This window comes from Lithobates pipiens, unplaced genomic scaffold (assembly GCF_037356315.1).
Source record: "Lithobates pipiens isolate NorthernLeopardFrog02 unplaced genomic scaffold, aLitPip1_a1.2 Scaffold_3, whole genome shotgun sequence".
In the NCBI taxonomy this organism is placed as follows: domain Eukaryota; kingdom Metazoa; phylum Chordata; class Amphibia; order Anura; family Ranidae; genus Lithobates; species Lithobates pipiens.
The window spans coordinates 253093676-253115894 of NW_027507790.1; the positions used below are offsets into that span (position 1 = coordinate 253093676).

General features: G+C 44.6%; 1 protein-coding gene across 2 annotated transcripts in view; it reads right to left on the bottom strand.

Moving 5' to 3' along the window:
- Nucleotides 1-14331: 14331 nt before the first annotated feature.
- SMAD7 (SMAD family member 7) overlaps nucleotides 14332-22219 on the bottom strand; it is a 41078-nt gene continuing 33190 nt past the window's right edge. For both annotated transcript variants that reach the window (XM_077463044.1, XM_077463045.1), the window contains exon 4: nucleotides 14332-18547. In XM_077463044.1, coding sequence (XP_077319170.1) covers nucleotides 18009-18547 — 539 coding nt within the window. In that variant the 3' untranslated portion in view covers nucleotides 14332-18008. The remainder of the gene's footprint in view (nucleotides 18548-22219) is intronic.

The following is a 22219-nucleotide window of genomic DNA, read 5'->3' on the forward strand; positions in this document are numbered from 1 at the left end:
TACAGTTTCAGCTTCATCCACTGTTGCCGGTGCCTTGGAAAAGAACATTGTTTCCTCCCGGGTCAGAGAATCTACTCCTGAAGTTATGGACATGGCTTTGTCTACTACTATTGCTACTACTATGCCTGCTTTGGAGAAAGTGGAGTAGGAGAAAGAAGAGTAGTGGGAAAGAGGTTGGTCAGAGAGAACACCTGGGTATGGTGGCTCAAAAAATACTAAAGCGCCTGCAAAAGCATAACACTTCGTGAACTACCACGTGGTAGGCACAAACCGTGTCAATCCTATTTAGGGAGAAAGGATGAAATTAGAATAGCTGATTTGTGATGCCAACAACTCAGTAGGCACATATAACGTAAATGTAGCACACCCATTGACCATGGCATCTATTGCTTAAAATCTTAGTTACTAAGGAGCACAGTGTATACCTTAGTCATATTGCGGATAAACACTGCGGGTGCCCTAACATAATCATTTATTGCCATTGGTACCCTTGGGTATAATAAATATTGTAAAGTTATATAGAAAATAAAATCGGTAAAGAACAGGATATGAGCAAACTGGAGACAAAATAAAGGCACAAGTATTCCTAAGTGGTAATGCGTAGATTGAATTCACCAATACTCCATCTATAACAGAATTATCTACAATCGCCATCATAGTTTAACTCCTGTAGCAATATTAACGCACATTAGGTACTATTGAGAAGGTCTACTAATCCTAAGCTACAGGGAAATTTAGGTCCGGTACAGAGGAAAATCCCCAGGACAAGCCAATGGACCGTAGTCGGGAAACACCAAGTCAGTCTGCAGGTCCAATGCATTGAGAAAACATAGCGACAATAGGAACAGTCCCATGAGAATCAATAGTTGTCTCAGTTTGGGCCCAGACCGCGTACCCCTCAAAAAAATAAAAAATCTGAGGTAGTGAAAACTCAACTGATAAGAGAAGGCTCCAGGTGTATGTAAACACACATAGCAGTCACGATGCTATCAGTGTAATCAATATGGTGTGATAATATGGTGAAGACCTGGGCGGTCTGGTGCCAAACGGGTCCCCTGTAAATAATTAAGCAATAGCAACATTACTAACATCCCGCCCAGAGCCCCAGCAAGCACAACCACTCCAGCTGAGGGTAATGAAAGAATTCCTGAGCCAAGCAAGACAGCTAAAACATCAATAGCATTTCATTGCAACAATGAGCAGGAGGCAGTAGGAGGGAAACATAAAATAGAAAAAATATAGTTAAGGCAAACCTGGCCGAAGTCCAGACATGAACCATAACCTCCTTGCAGAGAGGAAGACATGGAAAAAAGAACCAGTTCAGGTCTTATTTGAAGGAATTTGGGTCAGTCTTCCAGTGACATGGGTCACCGCATGATCGGAGGATACCGATCTAGATCTTGGGTGTCTATGGCATTGCGGGGGAGGGCCCAGGCCTAGCAGCCTCTGGTGTTTGTCCGGAGGGTCCAACCAGTTTGGGACGGTGATAGGGTCTTGGTCCAGGTAGAGGAAGAAGGCAGGAAGTTGGTCTGGATTTGACAGGACAAATTTGTGGTTATCATCCTGGGTTACTTTGATGCTGAATGGGTGGCCCCAAGTGTAGGTTCCACCGACTTGGCAAATCAAATCCAGCAGTGGGCGGACCACTCGCTGACCACTTGATCTGGATATAGGTGTATTGAGTATGGAGATGATGGTGGGTTTAAGTTCAGTACCTGAGGTTGCCTCCAGGACACCTTGCAACCTGATGTTGTTTCTGCAGCTCCGATTTTCACAATCCTCCATTGGGAGTTGGTGTTGCCATAAACTGTAGAGATGAGACGTAGATGCAGTTTCAAGTGCCGCTATACGGGCTGTGTGGTCTTCATGGGTGGTAGCCAGGGCAGAATCTGCCGTTTCTGATGTCGAAACCCGTTGTTTTGAGGGCATTCAGTTCAACGTGGAGAGACGTTTCCATCTTGGAAGCCTAGGATTCAAAGTCAGCCCAGAAGGCAGAGAGCAGGGCAGTGGAGATGTGGCCTGGAGCTCCTTCTGAGGCTGGGGGAAGTAGCTCTGCTAGGACAGTGTCTGCGTTTGAGGTAGGGAACAGTGCAGATCCGGTTAGGGGAACTGGAGGGTCCATCGGAGAAGCTGGGTGCTCACCTGAGGTATCCCTGCTCGAAGAGGAAGCTGCTGCATTCAAGGGAGGAGGCTTGGGTGTGCCTGGAGTTTGGCTGCTCGCCAGTTTTTCTTTCCCAATACAGGGGTCCTGTGAGGTTGTACGTAGCAGGTAGCGTCATATAGTGCTTCGCGGCTGTCGGCAAAGTTAGCTGGGAACACAGCCTGCAGTTGTCAGGAGAGCGCAGAGCTCAGCGGTACATGTCTACAGCCACCCATTGTCAGCCATGCGCCCCCACAAGTGAAATAGTAAAGCAGCTAGTGCGACCTGTGCCACAGGCACTGACAGATTAGGGAGCTCCAGTGACTAAAGATGTAGGGGGTCAGCCACAGAGGAGTCAGAGGGCCATGCATGTCTGCTGGGGTGTAGCAAGATGGCCGCCGCTCCAGGACTGAAGCCACGATCAGTCCCTCTTCTAGGCGGATGTAGGAGCAGGGGGTGCCATTTTAGATAGTGCGGGCAGCAGTGTGGCAGTTGAGGCAGCTCCAGTGGCTAAGGAAGTGGTGAGCTGCGGTTAGTGCTGGCACCGTGTCCAGGTGAAGCAAGATGGCTGCCGCTCCCAGGACTGCAACTGTGGCCTGTCTTTCTTCCAGGCAGTCTTAGGAGCAGGGGAGTTCCGGTGTATATATTGCAGGCAGTGGTGTGATACTCCAGGCCACTCCAGTGGCTGAGGAAGGGGTGAGCTGCGGCTAGGAATGTGTGCTAGTGCCAAGTCCAGGTCGAGCAAGATGGCCGCTACACCTTATGCTGGAGCCATGACAGCTATGGGGGGGCAGAGAGCAGCGCGATGCTGTGTTTGGGTGGTGCACTGACAGGCTGGGAAGCTCTGGGGGGTTGTGTGGAGAGGAAATTGAGGTGGAGGAGGCAAGAGCGGTATACTCAGTGTTATGGCAGAAGCTCTCTCCTCACACGATCAGGTTGACATCCTGTCCCACCCCACAACCTTGTATTTTTTGAAGGCCTTCTCCTTGGCGTTAAGCCATCCAGGACTTTTGTTCCCTCTTTTAAACGTATTACCTAATGTGATGCATTGGCTAATGCCCTTATTTAATATGCTTTTAAAGCAAACCCATCTCTCCTCTGTGTTCTTTGTGCCTTCTAGCAAAGTTCGTAGTTTAGGGTAGTTGGCTCTTTTGAAATTCTGTGTCTTTGTATTCCCCTTATGTTTCCTATTTGTGTGATTTATACAGAAGCCAATTGACCTGTGATCGTTGTTTCCTAAATTGCCCCGTATTTCCATATCCATGATCAGGTCTGTATTGTTGGTAATCAGTAGATCCAATAACGCTTTATTTCTACTTGGTGCGCCTACCATCTGAACCATGAAATTGTCCTGACATTTAGGAACTGGCAAGCCTAATGCGGCGTACACACGACCAACGGTCTTCCCGACTGACTTTCGGCAGAGTTGCGACGGACTTTCCAAACAAATGACTTGGCAACACACAAGCACACCAAAGTCCGATGGATTCGAACGTGATGATGAGGACTAGAATAATGAAGTTCATAGCCAGTAGCCATTATCTGCCATAGCATCAGTTTTTGTCCGTCAGACTAGCATACAGACAAACTGATTTTTCGGCTGGACTTGAGTCCGTTGGAAAGATTTCAAACATGTTTTATTTCTATGTCCGTCAGAAAAAAAAGTCAGCTGAAGCCCACACACGATTGAATAGTCCAACTGATTCCGGGCTGCCGGACCTAGTCTGCCGGAAAGTCCGATCGTGTGTACGTGGCATTAGATAAATGCGCGGTTCTCCCTGCCCAGTCTATGTCTAGATAATTAAAATCTCCCATTATGATAACACTTCCTATCCTTGCTGCTAATCCAAATTGTGATAGGAGGTCCACCTCTGCCTCCTCCCTCAGGTTAGGGGGCCTATAGCATACTCCCAGTGGTGGGGAGGAAACATGCAACTGAAAGCGAAACTTCTGCAAAAAGGACAAAATAATGTTAATAGAACTCAATGTTAAAGTATAGCTAAAGGCAAAACTTTTTTGGGGGGTTTTGGGTAGAGTAGGGAGGAATTAGAACACTGTTCAGGTTGTTTATTGCTGTGTGTGCCTCCATTAAAGCGGAGGTCCACCCAAAAGTGGACCTTCCGCTCATCGGAACCCTCCCCCCCTCCGGTGCCACAATCGGCACCTTTCAGGGGGGAGGGGGGTGCAGTTACCTGGATAATCCAGGTAACTGCACCCACTTCCGGGATAGCTCTCTGCGGAAAGGGGCGTAACTTACGCCCCTTTCCGCAAGTGCCCGTCCCTTCCCGCAAGTGCCCCGCTGCCTGCTGGGAAACACACAGATCCCAGAGGCAGCGGGGACCATCCTCATTGCGCAGCGCGGCTCGCGCATGCGCAGTAGGGAACCGGGAAATGAAGCCGAAAGGCTCCATTTCCTGATTCCCATACCCAAGATGGCGGCGGCAGCACTCGAGTGTCGATCTAGAGATCGGCTTCGGGTGCCGACATCGCGGGCGCGCTGGACAGGTAAGTGTCACTATTTTAAAAGTCAGCAGCTGCAGTATTTGTAGCTGCTGGCTTTTAAAAAAAAAAAAAAAACGCGGAGTCCCGGTGGACTCCCGCTTTAAGGAGGTTAACCCTATTTGTCCTGTTTACCGTTATCACCGAGAATGAAAGTGGAAGATAATCCGAAATTTTGGGTTGTCACCAGAACAGGAATAGAGGGGAAATCTTCCAATGGGCGTTTCTGGTGAAAACTCAGTTTGGAGGGATTTTCTCTCACTTCCTGTTTAGTCTATGGGAGAGGAAGTGAAGGGAAATCTCCCCAATGAGACACAGATGAAAAAACAAAACCTGAGAGGGTTTATATGCCCCCTCTTACTCTATCCAAATTGAAAAAAAAAAGTTTTACCTTTTGTTCTATTTTAATTGAACCCCTCAGAAACATAACAAAAGTCAGTATGATCTCAGGCTTTTCCCATTACCGTCCTTCTACAGTCCAGCAGAAACATCATACTGGCTTTAAATGTTTCTGGTGATCCCACTATTCTGTGTCCCATGGACACTCTGGATGCCACCCCAATGTGGCCATTTTGGCTGTTTCTCCCTATTGTGGTTTCTAGGACGATGCTAAAGCAACCAGTGACACTGTGTAGCATGTGTGTCATTGGTTGCTAGGTGCCAGCGGCTGGGCCACACAGTGTTATTGGTTATTATGGTGCTGGCGGTGCCTATATCCTAGTAACCAGCTGAGTAACCCTGCTGTCTGCATACAGGACAATATTACTGAGCTGCAGTGAGGATGGAGTGTCTGGTATGGGCACTGTAGCCTCAGGGTCTCACCTTGATTTGATTCAAGCATCAATGGGCGGAAATGCTGAACTGGACAGATAGAAATACAAATCCTTTGGCAGGTATTTGACCGGACTTTTATACTCCATTCACACTTTTGTGACTTTAAAATCATGTGATTTCCATTGCAACTTTACAGTGCGACCTGCCGCGATTTTGATGTGACTTTGTTGTGACTTTGGATTTGGCCAATGATAACATACATGAGATGACACAATTCCTTTTCCTGCCACAGGGATGGCTAGGGTTAGACTAGGGTTAGGGTTATGAATAGGGTTAGGCTAGGATTAGGGATATGGCTAGGGTTAGACTAGGGTTAGGATTATGGATAGGGTTAGGCTAATGTTAGGGTTATGGCAGGGACGTGTGGTGAGGCCAGTGGCTGGTGAGATACACACAGGTTACGTACACTGCGAATCTTAGAGCGAGAGCAATAATTCTAGCACTAGACCTCCTCTGTAACTCTAAACATGTAACCTGTAAAAAATGTAAAAGTGTCTTCTATGGAGATTTATAAGTACTGAAGTTTGGCGCCATTCTACAAGCGTGTGCAATTTTAAAGTGTGACATGTTAGGTATCTATTTACTCGGCATAACATTATCTTTCATAGTATACAAAAAAATCGAGCTAACTTTAGTGTTAGTGTTTTTTTTTATTCATGAAACAGTTTTTTTTCCCCAAAAAAAACCACATTTAAAAAAATGACTGTGCAAATGCTGTCTGCCATAAAAAGTTGCAATGACCACCATTTTATTCCCTAGGGTGTCTGCTAAAACAATATATATAATGTTTAGGGGTTCTGAGTAATATTCTAGCAAAAAAATTATGATTTTTACATGTAGGTTAGAAGTGTCAGAATTGACCTAGGTGGCATTGGGGTTAATTACCATAAGTAAGCAATGTACAAATAATTATTTTATGTTGTTTTTAAGGTAATTTACTATATTTTCCAAATCGGTTCACAAGCAGGTGGCTTAGGAGAATGAGAATCTGCTGCCTGCTGAAAAGGTACAAGCTAAATCATATATTATTATGCTATATTTTATAATATAACAATGTATTATTTATCTATATCAGGGCCAGGGCCTCACCTGCCATGCACATAAAAAAATAAAAACAAAAAATAAATCGAGCTATGACCTATGGTTCCGGAGATACAGGCCTCCTTGCATAGCCTGCCTCCCCTGACTGCATGTCGCTGGGTTATGATTTGGGTAGGTTAGGGTTAGGGTTATGGCTAGGGTTAGGGTTATGGTTAGAGTTATGGCTAGAGATAGGGTTAGGCTAGGATTAGGGTTAGGCTAGGATTAGGGTTAGGCTAGAGATAGGGTTAGGCTAGGATTAGGGTTAGGCTAGGATTAGGGTTAGGCTAGAGTTAGGGTTAGGCTAGGATTAGGGTTATGGCTAAGGTTAGACTAAGATTAGGGTTATGGCTAGGTTTAGAGTTATGGTCAGGGTTATGGCTAGGGTTAGGGTTATGGCTAGGTTTTGAGTTATGGCTAGGGTTAGGGTTATGACTATTGTAAGGCTTATGGCTAGGATTAGGCTAGGGTTATAGTTAGGCTAGGGTTCGAATTACAGCTAGGGTTAGGGTTAGGCAAGGGTTAGGAGTAGGCTAGGGTTCAAATTATGGCTAGGGTTAGGGTTATGGCTAGGATTAGGCTAGGGTTATGGTTAGGCTAGGGATAGAATTATGGCTAGGGTTTGAGCTTATTTCTCTTGCAGAAGGGACCCCAGGAACAGAGATTGCTGGACAGTTTGCTTTTGCAGAAGGGATGGGCTGGAAAACTGCATGGGGGGGGTCCCAAGAAAAGTTTTGCCCAGGGTCCAATCAATATTAAAGACGGCCCTGGAGATATCTCACCACTTCCTGTACTTGTGACACCTCGCCTATAGGACAGGAAGTGAAGGCAAATCTCCACAATGGGAGAGCTTTTGGATATCTTCTAAATGCAAATCCAACCAATAGAAATGAATTCTGCCACACAGTGGCTTAACTACAAAAAGAAAATCAACATTAAAGGGGATTGTGAATAGTTTTTCAAGTGGATTTTAATCCTGACCCCCTGCTTTCCGTCATTCCACACCTTCCCCCCTACAATCTGAGCATTTTCTCTGCTCTGGAGTGATTGGGCCCATAGAGCACAAGTGTGTTCTGACTGGCCTGCCTTCTGTGCAGATAATCACAGGCCACATGGTGCGATTGAGAACATTCAACCCCTACCTGCCCCACCCCGACATCTTTTTAACAGGGTGTTTACGTTTGGGGGGTGGGTTTGGGAAGGACTAAGCAATCATGTGAATGCTAGGACTTATCAGAGCCCTTTAACACTGGCTGTCAGCCACTAGTTTTAGCGGCGCTTCATTGACGTTTTAGCGGCACTTTTCGCTAGCAGCTGAAGAAAGGGTTAAATGCACCTGAAAAGCGACACTGCCGAAGCCCCTTTCAGGTGCTTCCGCAGCGCTCCCCATTCATTTCAATGGGCAGGTGAGGAGGAGGAGCAGTGTATACACCCCTCCTACACTAATGTTGGGGGTATACACCGCTCCTCCACTGCCCCAAAGATGCTGCCTGCAGGACTTTTTCTAACTTTCTGCCAGCGCACCGCCCCCGTGTGAAAACACTCAGGCTTTCAAACTGGGACTGCAGGGGAGGCACTTTTCAGGCTCTATTTTTAGCCCAAAAGCACCTGAAAAACACCCCAGTGTGAAAGGGGTCTTATTGCAGTAACTGCTACCAATGTTGGGAGTTACGGTATTACTGGGTTCACTGACATTATTAAGGCATTTACTGAAACCAATGTGGGGGTTAATTTTGCACTCACTGATAACAATGCTGGGAACGTTAATGCGCCCACTGACACCAATGCTGGGGGTTATTATTGCACTCAATGACACCAATGTTGGGGGTTATTGCATTGACTGACACCAATGTTGGGGGTTATTGTTTCACTCATTGTCACCAATGCTTGGTGTTTTTGCACTTATTGATATCAATGCTGAGGGTTATTATTGCAGTGACTGACACTAATGCTGGGGGTTATTATTGCACTTATTGACACCAATGCTGGGGGTTATTGCATTGACTGACACCAATGCTGGGGGTTATTATTGCACTCACTGACACCAATGCTGGGGGTTATTGCATTGACTGACACCAATGCTGGGGGTTATTATTGCACTCACTGACACCAATGCTGGGGGTTATTGCATTGACTGACACCAATGCTGGGGGTTATTATTGGACTCACTGACACCAATGCTGGGGGTTATTGCATTGACTGACACCAATGCTGGGGGTTATTATTGCACTCACTGACACCAATGCTTGGGTTATTTTTGCACTCAATGACACCAATGCTGAGGGTTATTATCGCACTTATTGATATCAACACTGTGGGTTATTATTGCAGTGACTGACACCAATGCTGGGGGTTATTAGTGCACTGACTGACACCAATACTGGGGATTATTATTGCACTCACTGACACCAATGCTGGGGGTTATTATTACATTTATTAACACCAATGCTGGGGATTATTGCATTGACTGACACCAATGTTGGGGGTTATGATTGCACTCACTGACACCAATGCCGGGGGTTATTATTGCACTTACTGACACAAATGCTGGGGGTTATTATTGTACTCACACCCATGCTGGGGGTTATTTTTGCACTCAATGACACCAATGCTGAGGGTTATTATCACACTTATTGACACCAATGCTGTGGGTTATTGCATTGACTGACACCAATGTTGGGGGTTATTGTTTCACTCATTGCCACCAATGCTTGGTGTTTTTGCACTGATTGACATCAATGCTGAGGGTTGTTATTGCACTCACTGACACTATTGCTGGGGGTTATTATTGCACTCACTGACACTATTGCTGGGGGTTATTATTGCACTCACTGACACTATTGCTGGGGGTTATTATTGCACTCACTGACACTATTGCTAGGGGTTATTATTGCACTCACTGAAACCATTGCTGGGGGGTATTAATGCACTCACTGACAGCAATGTTGGGGTTGTTATTGTACTCCAACTTCTTCAGTGTACATTGCAATATACTGCAGAAAAATACACCAGGACCAAAATGTTTGGGAGTTGAGGTGGGAAAATTCTCAGCTATTGTGCAGCCCTCTAGGGTGTCAGGTTGCCCCCCGCTGCTCTACGTGTTACCCGGGTGACAAGAGGTTAAAAGTAATGCTCTAAGCAGACTGTGGCGGTGATTTCTTCCCCTCTATTTTTATCCTTCCACAGATCCGGAAGCCCGGTTGCCCTCTCCCGGGCCATGCTGGCCCTCCTGCTGGCCTCCCTCTCCCGCCATGCAGAGGGACGTGCTCCTCTCAGCGTCTCCTCTATCGCAGATTGTCATCTTTACACAGATTCCGTCTCAGAATTCAAAGAATGGTGAGCTTGTGTTTCTATTGTGTCTCTGCACGGCGTTGTCATGGCAACTGTCACATTATAAATGTGCTGAGCGACACCCTGCACGGGGTGATATCATCCACTTTAAAGGGAAACACGCTTAGAAAAGAAAAAAAAGCTCCACTTTCATCGGCTACCATTTTATTAGGATTCATAATATTTCCTGTTGGGGTCTGTGGTCCTATTCACCATGATGGCACATGTGGGCCACTGCCTAGGGCAGCAGGGATAGGGGGCCAGTGCCAGGCCTTCGAATTAAAGCTGAGCTTTAATCTGCCTATATTTTAGATTTCACACAGCGGGAGCTGATCAGCGAGTCCCACGGACCCACTGTCCCCCGGGACTCGCCGATTGCTCGTTACACTGACAGAATGACAGTCTGCCTATGTAAACAAGGCAGATTGTTGTTCTGTCAGAAGGGAAGGCATGGATCATGTGCTCCTGTAAAGCAGGGACATGACTATGTGATCCCCTAGTAAAAGCACCTCCCCCACTACACTGAAACACAGGCTAGGAACACATTTAACCCATTGATCACCCTAGATCAGTGATGGCGAACCTTGGCACCCCAGGTGTTTTGGAACTACATTTCCCATGATGCTCAAGTACACTGCAGAGTGGATGAGCATCATGGGAAATGCAGTTCCAAAACATCTGGGGTGCCAAGGTTCGCCATCACTGCCCTAGATGTTAACCCCTTCCCAGCCAGTATCATTAGTACAGTGAAAGTGCATATTTTTAGCAGTGATCACTGTAATAATGTCACTGGTCCCCAAAAAAAGTGTAAAAAATGTCAGTTAGGTGTCTGATTTGTCCGCTGCAATATCGCAGTCCCACTATAAGTCGCTGATCACCGCCATTACTTAAATAAAATAAATAAAAATATCACATCGACTTTAAAAAGGGTTCCTGCACTACTTTGGGCCGACTTGAGTGCTGTAGAATACAATGTAAACCCTCAAGAGTTGCATGAAAGTTGCACCTGAATGTTATACAGACGGTAGCGGTGCATTATAATTGGTCAAAACCAAACTTGCATTCAAGTCGCACCCATCCAAAGGGGCATCAAAGTTGCACTCCAAAGTCATACAAGTGTGAATGGAACCTTAAGTCTGGGTTCACACATGTGCGGTGCGATTTCCAGCTCCGTTTGCAGAGAAAAAAACGCTGTTCAGTGGTGCCTCTCCGTTGTATCTGCGGATCAGCTGAGCCGGGGGGGGAGGGGGGCAGTGGGGGGAGAGAATACCTGTTCACAACGGAACGCATCTGCAAATCAGATGTGCGCCCATAAAAGAATATGTGCCTGCAATTCGCACCGTATTGCCTAGAAAACGCACACGTTTTTGGGGCAATGGGTAGTGCGAATGCAACGCACATATGTGAACCAAACTGATTGAAACTAAGATTTTAAAATGTTCTGCGAATTGGATGCGGTGTAAGCCGCATCCAATTCACATAGGTGTGAACCCAGCCTAAAGGGCAACAATCACGGTTCAGACTCCATTCACACTTGTACGGCTTTGACCAGTGATAATTGACACCTGTTGCACACAGGTTGCATTGTATAACATTCAGGCACGAATTTCATGCGACTTTTGAGGATTAACATTGAAGTCTATGGCACTCAAGTTGCATGAAAATCAGACCAAAGCAGTGTCTGAACTACTTTCAAGTTGCTACAACTTTGTTGCACATATGACGTCTCCTTTTATCTAGATCCTGGGAAATACCAAGCCACCAAAGTTTTGGTGAGCAAATGCTCAATGGCCTGGAGTGTCTTCTGTGAGATTTCACCTGATCTGCATTCAACGGGAATGTTCCTGGAAGGGCGGTGACATCACACCCAGCGACGTGGAAGACTGCGATAGAGGAAGTTTCAAATGCTTTTTACACACACAGACCAGTAACAACTTTATGACCACCCACCATTACCCATTGAGGCATGGACTACACTAGACCTCCGAAGGGACGCTGTGATAAATCGGACACCAAGTCATCAATTGAAAATCATATAAGTCCCGTAGGTTGCAAGGTGGGGCCCTCCATGGATTGGACTTGCTTTCCAGCACATCCTACAAAATGCTCTATTGGATCGAGATCTGGGGAATTTGGAAGCCTACACCTCAAACTTGTGTTTCTCAAACCATTCTTGAAGTCATGAGACTGCCCCCACCTTCTTCCATTGCTCTGTGGTCCAGTGCACATGCCCATTGTAAGTGCTTTTGGCTGTGGACACAGATCAGCATGGGCACCTTCCTTGACCAGTGTGCGACTACACAGCCCCATACATAAACCAGTGGTGGCTGGTGCTCGGTTTTTTTTTTTTTTTTTTTTTTTTAGGGGGGGTTTGGTAAACGACCCTCCCAATCGACCCTCCACCAGCCCCACTTAGCAGCCCCGTTTGCCAGATCGGCAGCCCCACAGCACATCCAGGTCCTGGCGGCTTCTCATCCCAGCCAATCCGGTCTCAGGACCCACTTCCTGTCCCGATTGGCTGGGAGAGGAAGAAGCAGGAAGCCAATAGTAAATGTTGATTTGCTATTGCCATAAGCGGGTGGGCTCAGGGCGCAGTACTCTGCATCCTGAGCCCACCTTTTTTTGAAGCAAATTAGAGCCCCTGGCTCTAATCACGTGCTTCACAAAAAAAAATAAAAAAAAACAACCCATAGAACTCTCTGCATCTGGTGCCCTGCATGGAGATTAGGGGGGTGGCGCCCCTTATGGATGGGCCGCCCCTGCAACAAACTTATGCACTGTGTGTTCCGACACCTTTCTATAGAAACCAGCATTAACTTTTTTCAGCAATTTGATCTACAGCAGCTCTTCTATTGGATCGGACTATACAAGGCAGCCTCCTCTCCCCATGTGAATCAATAAGCCTTGGCCACCCAAGACCCTTATATGAGGTTTTCCTTCCTTGGAACGCTTTTAGTCGGTGCTGACCACTGCAGACCAGGAACATCCACACAAGAGCTGCAGTTTTGAGGATGCTCTGACCCAGTCATCTAGCCATTAAAATTTGGCCCTTGTCAAAATTGCTCAAATCCTTCCGTTTGCCCATTTTTTATGCTTTCAACATATTAAACTTCAACAAGTTGGGTTTTTGTTGACAGAAACGATTGCAAAAAGTGACATTTTCATTGGGGTGAGGACCACAGGCATCTGACAATCTTGGAACTGCAGCACTGAAGCAGAGGGAAGTTGAGACATAGGCCCTTGGAGAGGAAAGTTAAAAAATAAAATGCGTGCGTGCGCGCGCACACACACACACACACACACACACACACACGTCTCTTGTAGTGAAACCCTTGGCTGTTTACCAGACACTTTACCATAGGTTGCGGTAATATAACTCAACAGAAATTTGAGTGGACCTGCAGGATTTTTGTTGCATGCTGGGCACTGTTCAGATAAATGCCACCACACTTAGCTTTAATAGGTGGTACAATACATTTGTTAGTTCAGTGCAGTAGTGTTAATGGGGGCCCTTACTGGGTTCTCTGTGTAGCAGGATTTTAAGTGTAGCAGCTAATGGATTCAGCCCATGGGCTTTGCCCCAAATGGAGGCTTACACTGGAGGCCACCAGATTAAGCAAGCGTGCCCTCTGCAATCCACCAATGAGGCCAGTGCCATAAATATTATTTTCTCTATCTGGGCAAACCTCTGTCAATTTATTGCAGTCAGTGCCTTACTGTTCCAGTGATCCCCATTTGCCCAATTTTTCAACCCTGGTGTCACAGGGATAAAATAACCAAACAAAATCTGAGGGAGCAATAAAAACCCCACACATCACCAAAACCTTCCCAACTTCCTTCAAAGCCAATACAACAAAATGTTTTGGATGGAGTAAGATTTTAAATAGAAAGAGGTGACCATATGAAAAATTGTTCTTATTAGGATCTGTTAACTTTTGAACAGCTCTTGACAGAGCTCAGAACCAAAATTCCGAGGATCGTCTTCAAATGGAGTTTCATTTTTGATGAGGTGGGTTTAACAGTTCTGAACATCAGGGCCGGGACAAGGGGTGGGCGGGAGGGTCAGCTGCCCTAGGCGCAATGGTTTACTTTGGGCGCCTCTCTTCTATTGCAAGGCTGACAGCAGCAGTGGATTTTGACAAGCAAGTGACTGCTGGGTGTAGGATCCCCTAAAGCTTGCACATCATGAGCGGGGGAGGGGCAGCAGTTTGGAATCTCTGCCCTGGATGACCTTGTCCCAGCACTGCTGCACATATAAAAAAAAGGTATGATGGGGCAGCAGCATTTCTTAGGAGTGCCCTCGGGAGAGTGCGAATTTGAGTTCTGGACATCTACAGACCTTGTTTTTATGTCCTCTGACATCTCCTGCACCAAGCTACATTCACCATAAAGCGCAACGAAGGTTCACCAACAACCAATGAAGATCTAAAAAAACTTATCACATGATCAAAAAGGCAGAAAATCCTACACAGCCCTCAACTTTTAGGCCTATGTTACCATCTATAGGACACAAGCAGGTAAGCTTCAATGTTTTCAAAATGCTTGAAATATTCACTTTGATAATAATACAATTAAAAACAAGACAAAGTTAAATTTTTGATTTTTTTTTTAATTTGGCATTTGTTATTTGCATTTATATTAAGCAAAGTGCATCTTTTAAATTTTTCTCGTTTATACACATTGCACAATACATAAATAATGAGGCTTATAAAACGTCTTTTATATTTACAAGTAATAATATATTTATATATAACATAAAATACATTTTTCTTTAATAAATCTGATTTTTTTTTTCTTTTTTTTAAAGAGTCCGTTTTTGTTTCTGTCTGTTTTTTTTTTTTTTTTCTTTTGCCTTTTTTCAAAGCACTACATTGCTTTAAGTTCCAAAGAGTGCTTACCCTCTTGTTCATCTAAATTTCGTTATCTAGAAAAATAGCTTATGTTTAAACATGCTCATTGAGCAATAACCAATGTTAACGTGTCATACGCCACGTATGATATATAGAAGAAAAAAAAAGGTTCTCTGTGCATAACTTGTACCTTAAAAAAAAAAAAAAAAAAAAAGGGAGGAAAAATTGAGCAAATACTGTATGTTTTCAGATACATAGCCGCAGATGGAACAGAGTTCAGAGGTTGCCTCTCAGAGGCTTCCAGTTTGGACCAATGTGTATGAGAAGGTCAACTTGCGAAGAGCATCAGGTTTGTGGTGTGCAACTTTTTGTGGCCTGCTAGGCTCCATTCAAACACACATTGGTTTGGCTCCCAACCTGGCTGCCTTAAACCCACCCAAATATGATATTTTAGCCTTGTGTGGTTTGGGCAAGCTGAACTACTTCTTGGCTTGATTTCTACTCTTGGGGTCTCCAGAGCAGAGAGATCTCCACCAGAATGTTCTCTTTCTTTCCTCAACCGGTAGACATTACAAGGTCAAATGATGGAAACCACAACCCCTTAGATGGATTCTTCATAATGCAGCTACGAGAGGGCGACACCTTCAATATGGCCTTGTAGGAGGAACCGGAGTCACAAATATGTTGGGGAAAGTCAAAGACTGGATTCTGTTGGAGATATAAGAAGCCAATAGGCGGATCCAACCCACCAGTGCCGGCTCAAGATGTAAATACCAGATTTGGTTGGAATTTGCCCTATGGCAAAGGGCATATTCAGAGTGTTTATGCACTGCGCCTCAGCGCCCATTGTAAAAAGCTTTAAAATAAATCAGATTTTTGACCACAATTATGACAGAACTAGAATTTAGAAATGATGCATTCAAGGCCCCCTGCAGCCAATGAGAGAGCCAGGAATAGCGTATATTCAAAATCCTAAAAATCACCTAATTTCTTGGTTTTCTCCTTAAAAAAAAAAAAAAAGGACAATGAGAGGCCACAGTACAAAACACTTTGTTGCCACTGAAAGTTCCAATACTCACTGGCAGTCACGGAATAGGAAAAAAACAAAAAAAACAAACTTAAAAACAATACTTTTTGCACAGCTCGGGCGCTTATTCAGGAAAACATATCCCTAAACCATTGACCATCGCGGCTCTTGAATATCATATAGGTATAAATTTACATTAGACATACATAAAGTGAATTTGTCAGTCTGTGAGCTATTTTATTTTCTTAGAAAAGTCAGCTTTTTTTATTGCATTGGCTTATTTAAAACAACAAACCACATGCACTGCCCCTTTTTAAAAAAAATTGTGTTTGACAATCTGCATTATGGAGGGTGGGGGTGGGGGGGGGGGGGGGTCGGCTAGGCAGTTCGGCAGTTTTTGGTTTGGTCTTTGTCAAAAATGAAGCACAATCACTACACTCCAGACTCAAGCACATATTTCTCTGTATATATCTTGAGTGCAACATCAGCAAGGCTGTGCCAAACAAGCCACAGCAAAGGCAAAATTCACCAGTCCTGAAGAGGAGATGCATGGGCCTTGCTTTGACTGATAAATCTTCTACCTTTATGGTAGCCCTCAACTCTGGGTTTTTAGAGGATTTCAACCACATCCACAAAAGCAGACTTAAAAGAACAAGTGCACTTTATTTAAAAAAATAAAAAAGAATTAGTTATGTTGTCCCTCAAACATGGCCAACTCAATGCATGCAGCTGCGGAATTTTGTACTCTACAGTGCATGCCTTCAACAAAGTGCCTAGAACCATGTATAGAAGTAAAAGAGGTGCTCAGGGGGAAGAAAAAAAGAAAATAAAAAGAAGAGGGAATAGTGACCACTGTATCCATATCTTTCTTTCACTAGAAGACATTATCAACAAATGAAGTGATAGTTGAGCTGATGGGGCCCTTGAGGATAAACATACAACTCGCAGTAGCACAAGAAAGACAGAGAGAAAAAAAAAAAAAAAAAAAAAAAAAGAAGATGTGAAGTCATAATTGCAAACCTGCTTGCCTTGCCTAAGCTGGCGACTGTTCAAATCTTGGCCGGTTCGGCAGAACCGGCCAAGATTTGAACTATGTATGGGCAGGCTGAATGTACCCAACTTGGGTGCAACTCAGCTTGTTGCTATTTTTCATAGCAAACAAAAACCAGTGTTCTCCCAGTCGGGACGGCTCTCCACCACCAGGAGAACACAATAGCTCCATGGGAGGGATTCCTCCATCAACACTGACTGTGTTGATTGGGGGAGGGGGGGGGGAATAGAGTGATCAGATCAGCTATGGGGGGGGGGGTTTAAAAGTGCACTCCTTCCTTCAAGTCTGTTTTGTGTGCAAGAGTTTACGGACTGCAGTAAATGGTCATCACAGGGCTTAAAGGCCACCTTGATGCGAAGAGCGTTAAGGTGCAGTAGTCAATAACAGCCAATCGGAGAAAAGCTCTCATTATCCAGATTCCACTTGAGTTTTTAGGCCAATGTACGATTGGTCACTAAAGGTTACAGCAACTTACGCTCTTACTTAAAGTGGACGTAAACCCTCCTATTGTTTTTAGCCAAGGAAGCTGCCATCTTGGCCTCCGTTTGATCTTTAACTGCCATGATGCTGCAGCCATTGGCACCAGCCATTGGATGGTTTGACAGTTTGGTTGAGAGCACAACAAAAGGTGACTGTTACATTCCCGTCACATGTCAGGAATGAAACTTTTTTTAAAAACTTAAAATCAATGGGTTTACTTCCACTTTAAGTACATGCACCGCAATTGAATGTGGCCGGTGTAGGACCAAAATGGTGGACATCTCTAGCTGCTGCCCAACCTCAGCCCCCCCACATACGGCTTTATCCATTGTTATGGCGGTTTGCCTTTCTGTACCCAAACATCCTAGAGAAGGTAGAGCAGGGGGGATTCACCTCTATACTGTAGAAAAAATAAATACTGATGTCTCTCCCCATGCTTTAAATAAAATATGTTGCAATGAGACAGGACAACGTTACAAGGTGGGGGACCCGTCCTTCACCCCCAACCTACCGACCTCATTCACACTTGTCAGAAAAGTTTTTGAAAAAGAAAAAAAAAAAAAAAAGGGAAGAAGAAGAAATCCTTGACATAAGCCATTTCTCAAAAACAAACACAAATATCTGTAGAGGGGAGGGAAGTATGCACAAAGAAGAAAGCACTCGGAAGGAAAATTTTAGCAGCAAGTAGTAAAGTCCCGAAGTCCACTTGTTTCCGAGTCATCGGTTATTGAATATCACCTCTAACCAGCAGGGACAACTACTGATAAACTGTCTCGTGTAGCACTGTCCCCAGCCTTTCACAAAGCTTATCTGTACAGTGTAGCCAGTCCAGGGCTGTTGCATAAACTCGTGGTCGTTGGGCCTTTGCAAACTGTAAGCCTTCTCATAGTCAAAAGCTTTGATGGAGAATCCAGGAAACACTTTATGGACCAATAACGTCCTAGAATCGGGGTTGTCCAGTGTGGCCGACTTGATGAAAATGGGATAGCTGCTGCGGTTGTAAACCCAGACGCCGTCCACTTCCTTGGTGAGCTGGATGCCATAGCCGATTTTGCTGCGCACTTTTTGTACCAGCTGGCTTCTGTTGTCCGAGTTCAGTTGTCCTATGCAGAAGCCGTTCCCCTGAGGTAGATCATAAAAGATATCCAGGGAAGGTTCTTGGACAGAATACAAACGACCCACCCGCGTTTTTTCTTCCCAGTATGCTACCACGCACCAATGGGACGGGTCCCCAGACTCCTGAAGAAGTTGGGAATCTGCAAAGAGAAGAAGACAAAGAAACATCAAGATTTGAGCTTGATCTACATTGTAGCACACAAATGTGGAGCAATTGGTACAGATATTAAAGAAGATGCAACTTCATTACTGAAAACAACATGTTGAATACCCTAGGAGACCAAGTGCATGTAGCCCTTTCCTATTGCCATAACCATTTTGCAACAGTGCCTCCCAAAAGGCCAAGGACAGCTACTACATACAACCAACCAAAAACGTTTTAGACTTTAGAATTAACCTTCAACTAAGCAATTCATTTGAGCCTTGTAAAGTAATTGAGAGCGATATAGAGCAGGGGGGGGGGGGGGGGGTCTTCAGACTTTCTAACCAAAAGGGCCAGTTTACGGTTCTTCAAAATTTTAAAGGGAGCCAAACAGTGGGAGTAGAAAATATCCTGGCATCAGTGGGAGCACGTAGGATAGTTGTTCTATCCTTGGTGTTAGTGGGAGTACTATCCATTGGTTTAAATGGGGGAACAATAGTGCCCCATTGGTGTCATTAGAAGGAATAGTGCCACATCATTGGTGTACCATTATTGGCTTTAGTGGCAATTATGCCCCTCTGTTGGAGTCACTGGGAGGAATATTGCCACAAAGGGCCACATAAAGGCAAGCAAAGGGCCAGTTTGGACACCCACCGATAGAGAATACCATTGCCAATCTCCCAAAAATGCTTCACTATACTTTGGAGTTGACTGACTAAAAAGGCATATAGACTCTGCAAGTGCAAATGGTCCAGAACTAAGGCTTGCCATAGACCGTTCAAATCTGGGCTGGTTCAGCAGGAACCGGATGAGATTCAAACCGTGTATGGGCAGGCTAACTGCCGATTGATCAACTTGAGTACAACCAGCCTGCCGGATTTACTTGCAATCATCGCTAGTGGCTACTATAGCCTAGCAGTAATCTTGGTCTTCTCCTGGCGGGATCAGCCTCCCTTGCCTGGGGGAAGCCAATAATTAAAGAGCAGAAGCAGATCTACAAGGCCAACCCTCTGCTCACTGTTCTCTCCCGATTGGCTCCCACTGCCTGTCCCGAGTGCAGTTTTGCAAATCCAGGCACTCAAAATACATGTGATCTACAACTTTAATTTTAATTTACTTTTACCTGCCCCAAAAAGGTCAGCTTTAAGCATCGCTATGTGTGTAGACCGTTGGAATGAAAGGGAGTAAATGAGACGCAGCTATTTTTTTTTTTTTTTCACGACTGCATGGAGGCTTTGTAATAAAGTAAGCGGCTTGGGTAACAATCTCTACCCAGCTCATCAATCTGTGGGTTTTGTGGCGTTGCAGGGTGGGGACCGGAAGTCTTGCACTGAAGCATTAACTTTTTTTTCTGCTAAACAATCGCAACTGCCACCCACCACCGCTCGCAAAAGGGAGTTTGTTTGTACTGACAGCACACCTCCCAGGCACATCTATGAGAGGGGTGGGGGGGGGGGGGGGGGTAAACAGGACCAAAAAAAAAAAAGGGAAGAAGAGAGTTTGCATAAAATCGCTACAAAAACCCTTATTAAAACAGCGTCTCGCAGTGGAATGGAGGGGGAGGAGGGGAGGGCATGAGTCACGACCGTCAATTTAATTCCATATCATTAGCTTTGAAAGAAAAACTTTTTTTTTTTTCCAGAAGTTTGAAATCCAGTAAGCTGATCTTCTAGAATTTTTTTTTTTTATTGTTTGGGAAAAGGAGGAACAGAAGTCTATCAAGGAGGTGGTGTACAATATAAATAATATATATATATATATATATATATATATATATATATATATATATATATATATATATATATATATATATATATATATATATATATATATACACACACATACATACATACATACACACACACACACACACACTCTAGGTGCACTTAGTTGCTCGCGTTTCCCCCTTTCATGGTGCCTCACAATACTTTGCTCAAATATCTCTATCCGTCTGAAACCTGGTACCAAAAAAGGCAGCTAGCTGGGGGGAAAAAAAAAAAAAGAAAAAGAAGGGGGGGGGGCGCAACGGTGAGGGAGGGAAGTTAGGAAACTGATCAAATTACCTTTCACCTAACCTCTGCAAACTACAGTACGTTCATGCAGAAACTCAGAAAAGTATTTGTTGAAAAGGAAGGGGGGGGGGGGGAGCAATCAAAAAACATTGGCGGAGGAAAACCATTAGAGACGTTTTATAGAAAAGTAAAAAAAAAAAAAATAAAAAAAATAAAATATAAAAATAAAGATTTTTATTTAAGTGGAAAAGGCGGATGCCTTGCTTGTATTTTGCACCGAGAAACTTTTTAAAAACATTTATTACACACAAAAAGGAGAATCTTGACTCCCAATACAATTTTTTTTTTTTCAGAAACTAATAAAAAAAAAAAAAAAAAAAATGAAGGTCAGGAAACATCTGTAAAATGAAGCTCTGTAGCCACCCTGTTGCGTGAAAGAAAATCCTCAAGACTGCATTTTTCCCTTTCATCTCAAGAGCCCCGCCAGTACACCCAGCAATTTTAAGACAGACGTCAGTAAAGAGACGTTTCTCAGATTATGGTAATTACCTAGTCCAAATAAATTGCAGGCTTGGTGAGTAGAGCTACTCTCCGCTTAACCCCTTCGCTGGCTGAGAGGCGTCTCCTGGCCCCTCCCAGCAGGAAAAAAATAAAATAAATTAGGGAAGAAGACGTCTACGGTTGGAAGTGAAAAAAAAAAAAAATCTAGGGGGAAGAATAGCCACGCCAAGGTTTGAGTGGTCCAAGATGACATTTCTAGAGCACAAGCCCCGAGCATCGTTTGCGTTTTCATGCCCCTGGGGGGGGGGGGGGGGGGCTGGTTGGTGTTTGGCAGCAGACGCCCCCTGCTGTCATAAGGAACAAAAGCACAGAATGAGAGGACCAATTTACAAAGATCTTTTGAATGAAATGGCAAAGGGTTTTTGGAACTTGGGTACCTTGATCTTCATACCAATAAAAACAGGATTTTTAAATTGAGCAAATTACAAAATAAATAAAATATACAGAACTGAAGTTAAACTCTAAAGATTAAACCCTAAGATTTACTTGCATTTCTATTGCGTCTAAATTTTGAGGCCGTAAAATGACCCCGTCAATTGGTCAGCAAGAAAGATGCTAACCGGTGCAGAAAGTAGCATTACACATGTTGGCCCGTTTGCCAACTTTACTCTGTAGCAGTGCTCCAGACACTGATCCAGTTGGACCCCTCCATTGGTCAAATAGGCCTATAACAAATAAACACTAAATCTATAACCATGATGGGACTGTTGATCCTGCTTGAAATCCAGTGCTGTCTTGTGCACACAGGGAATAAATGTAGAAGAGTATGTCTACCCACTGGTTTTCTCCTGCTGACCCCTGTTCATTGCAGGACTCAAAAGTGATGTAGGGGATCACCATAAGGAACCACAGTGGCCAGTGGGTAGACATGCCCTTCTACATTCCCAGTGTGCACAAGACAGCACTGGAATTTTAGGCAGGATCAACAGTCCCATCATTGTTATAGATCCATTTTATTTGTCAGGAGCGGCAGTGCTGGGACCAGATCATCCAGTGCCCAGAGCAAAGATGCCAAATTGCGCCCCATAGCTTATGAATAGAAGGGGGAGAGCGCACAGCCGGCACCTCTTCTCAGCCTTATAGTAGAAGGAACTTGC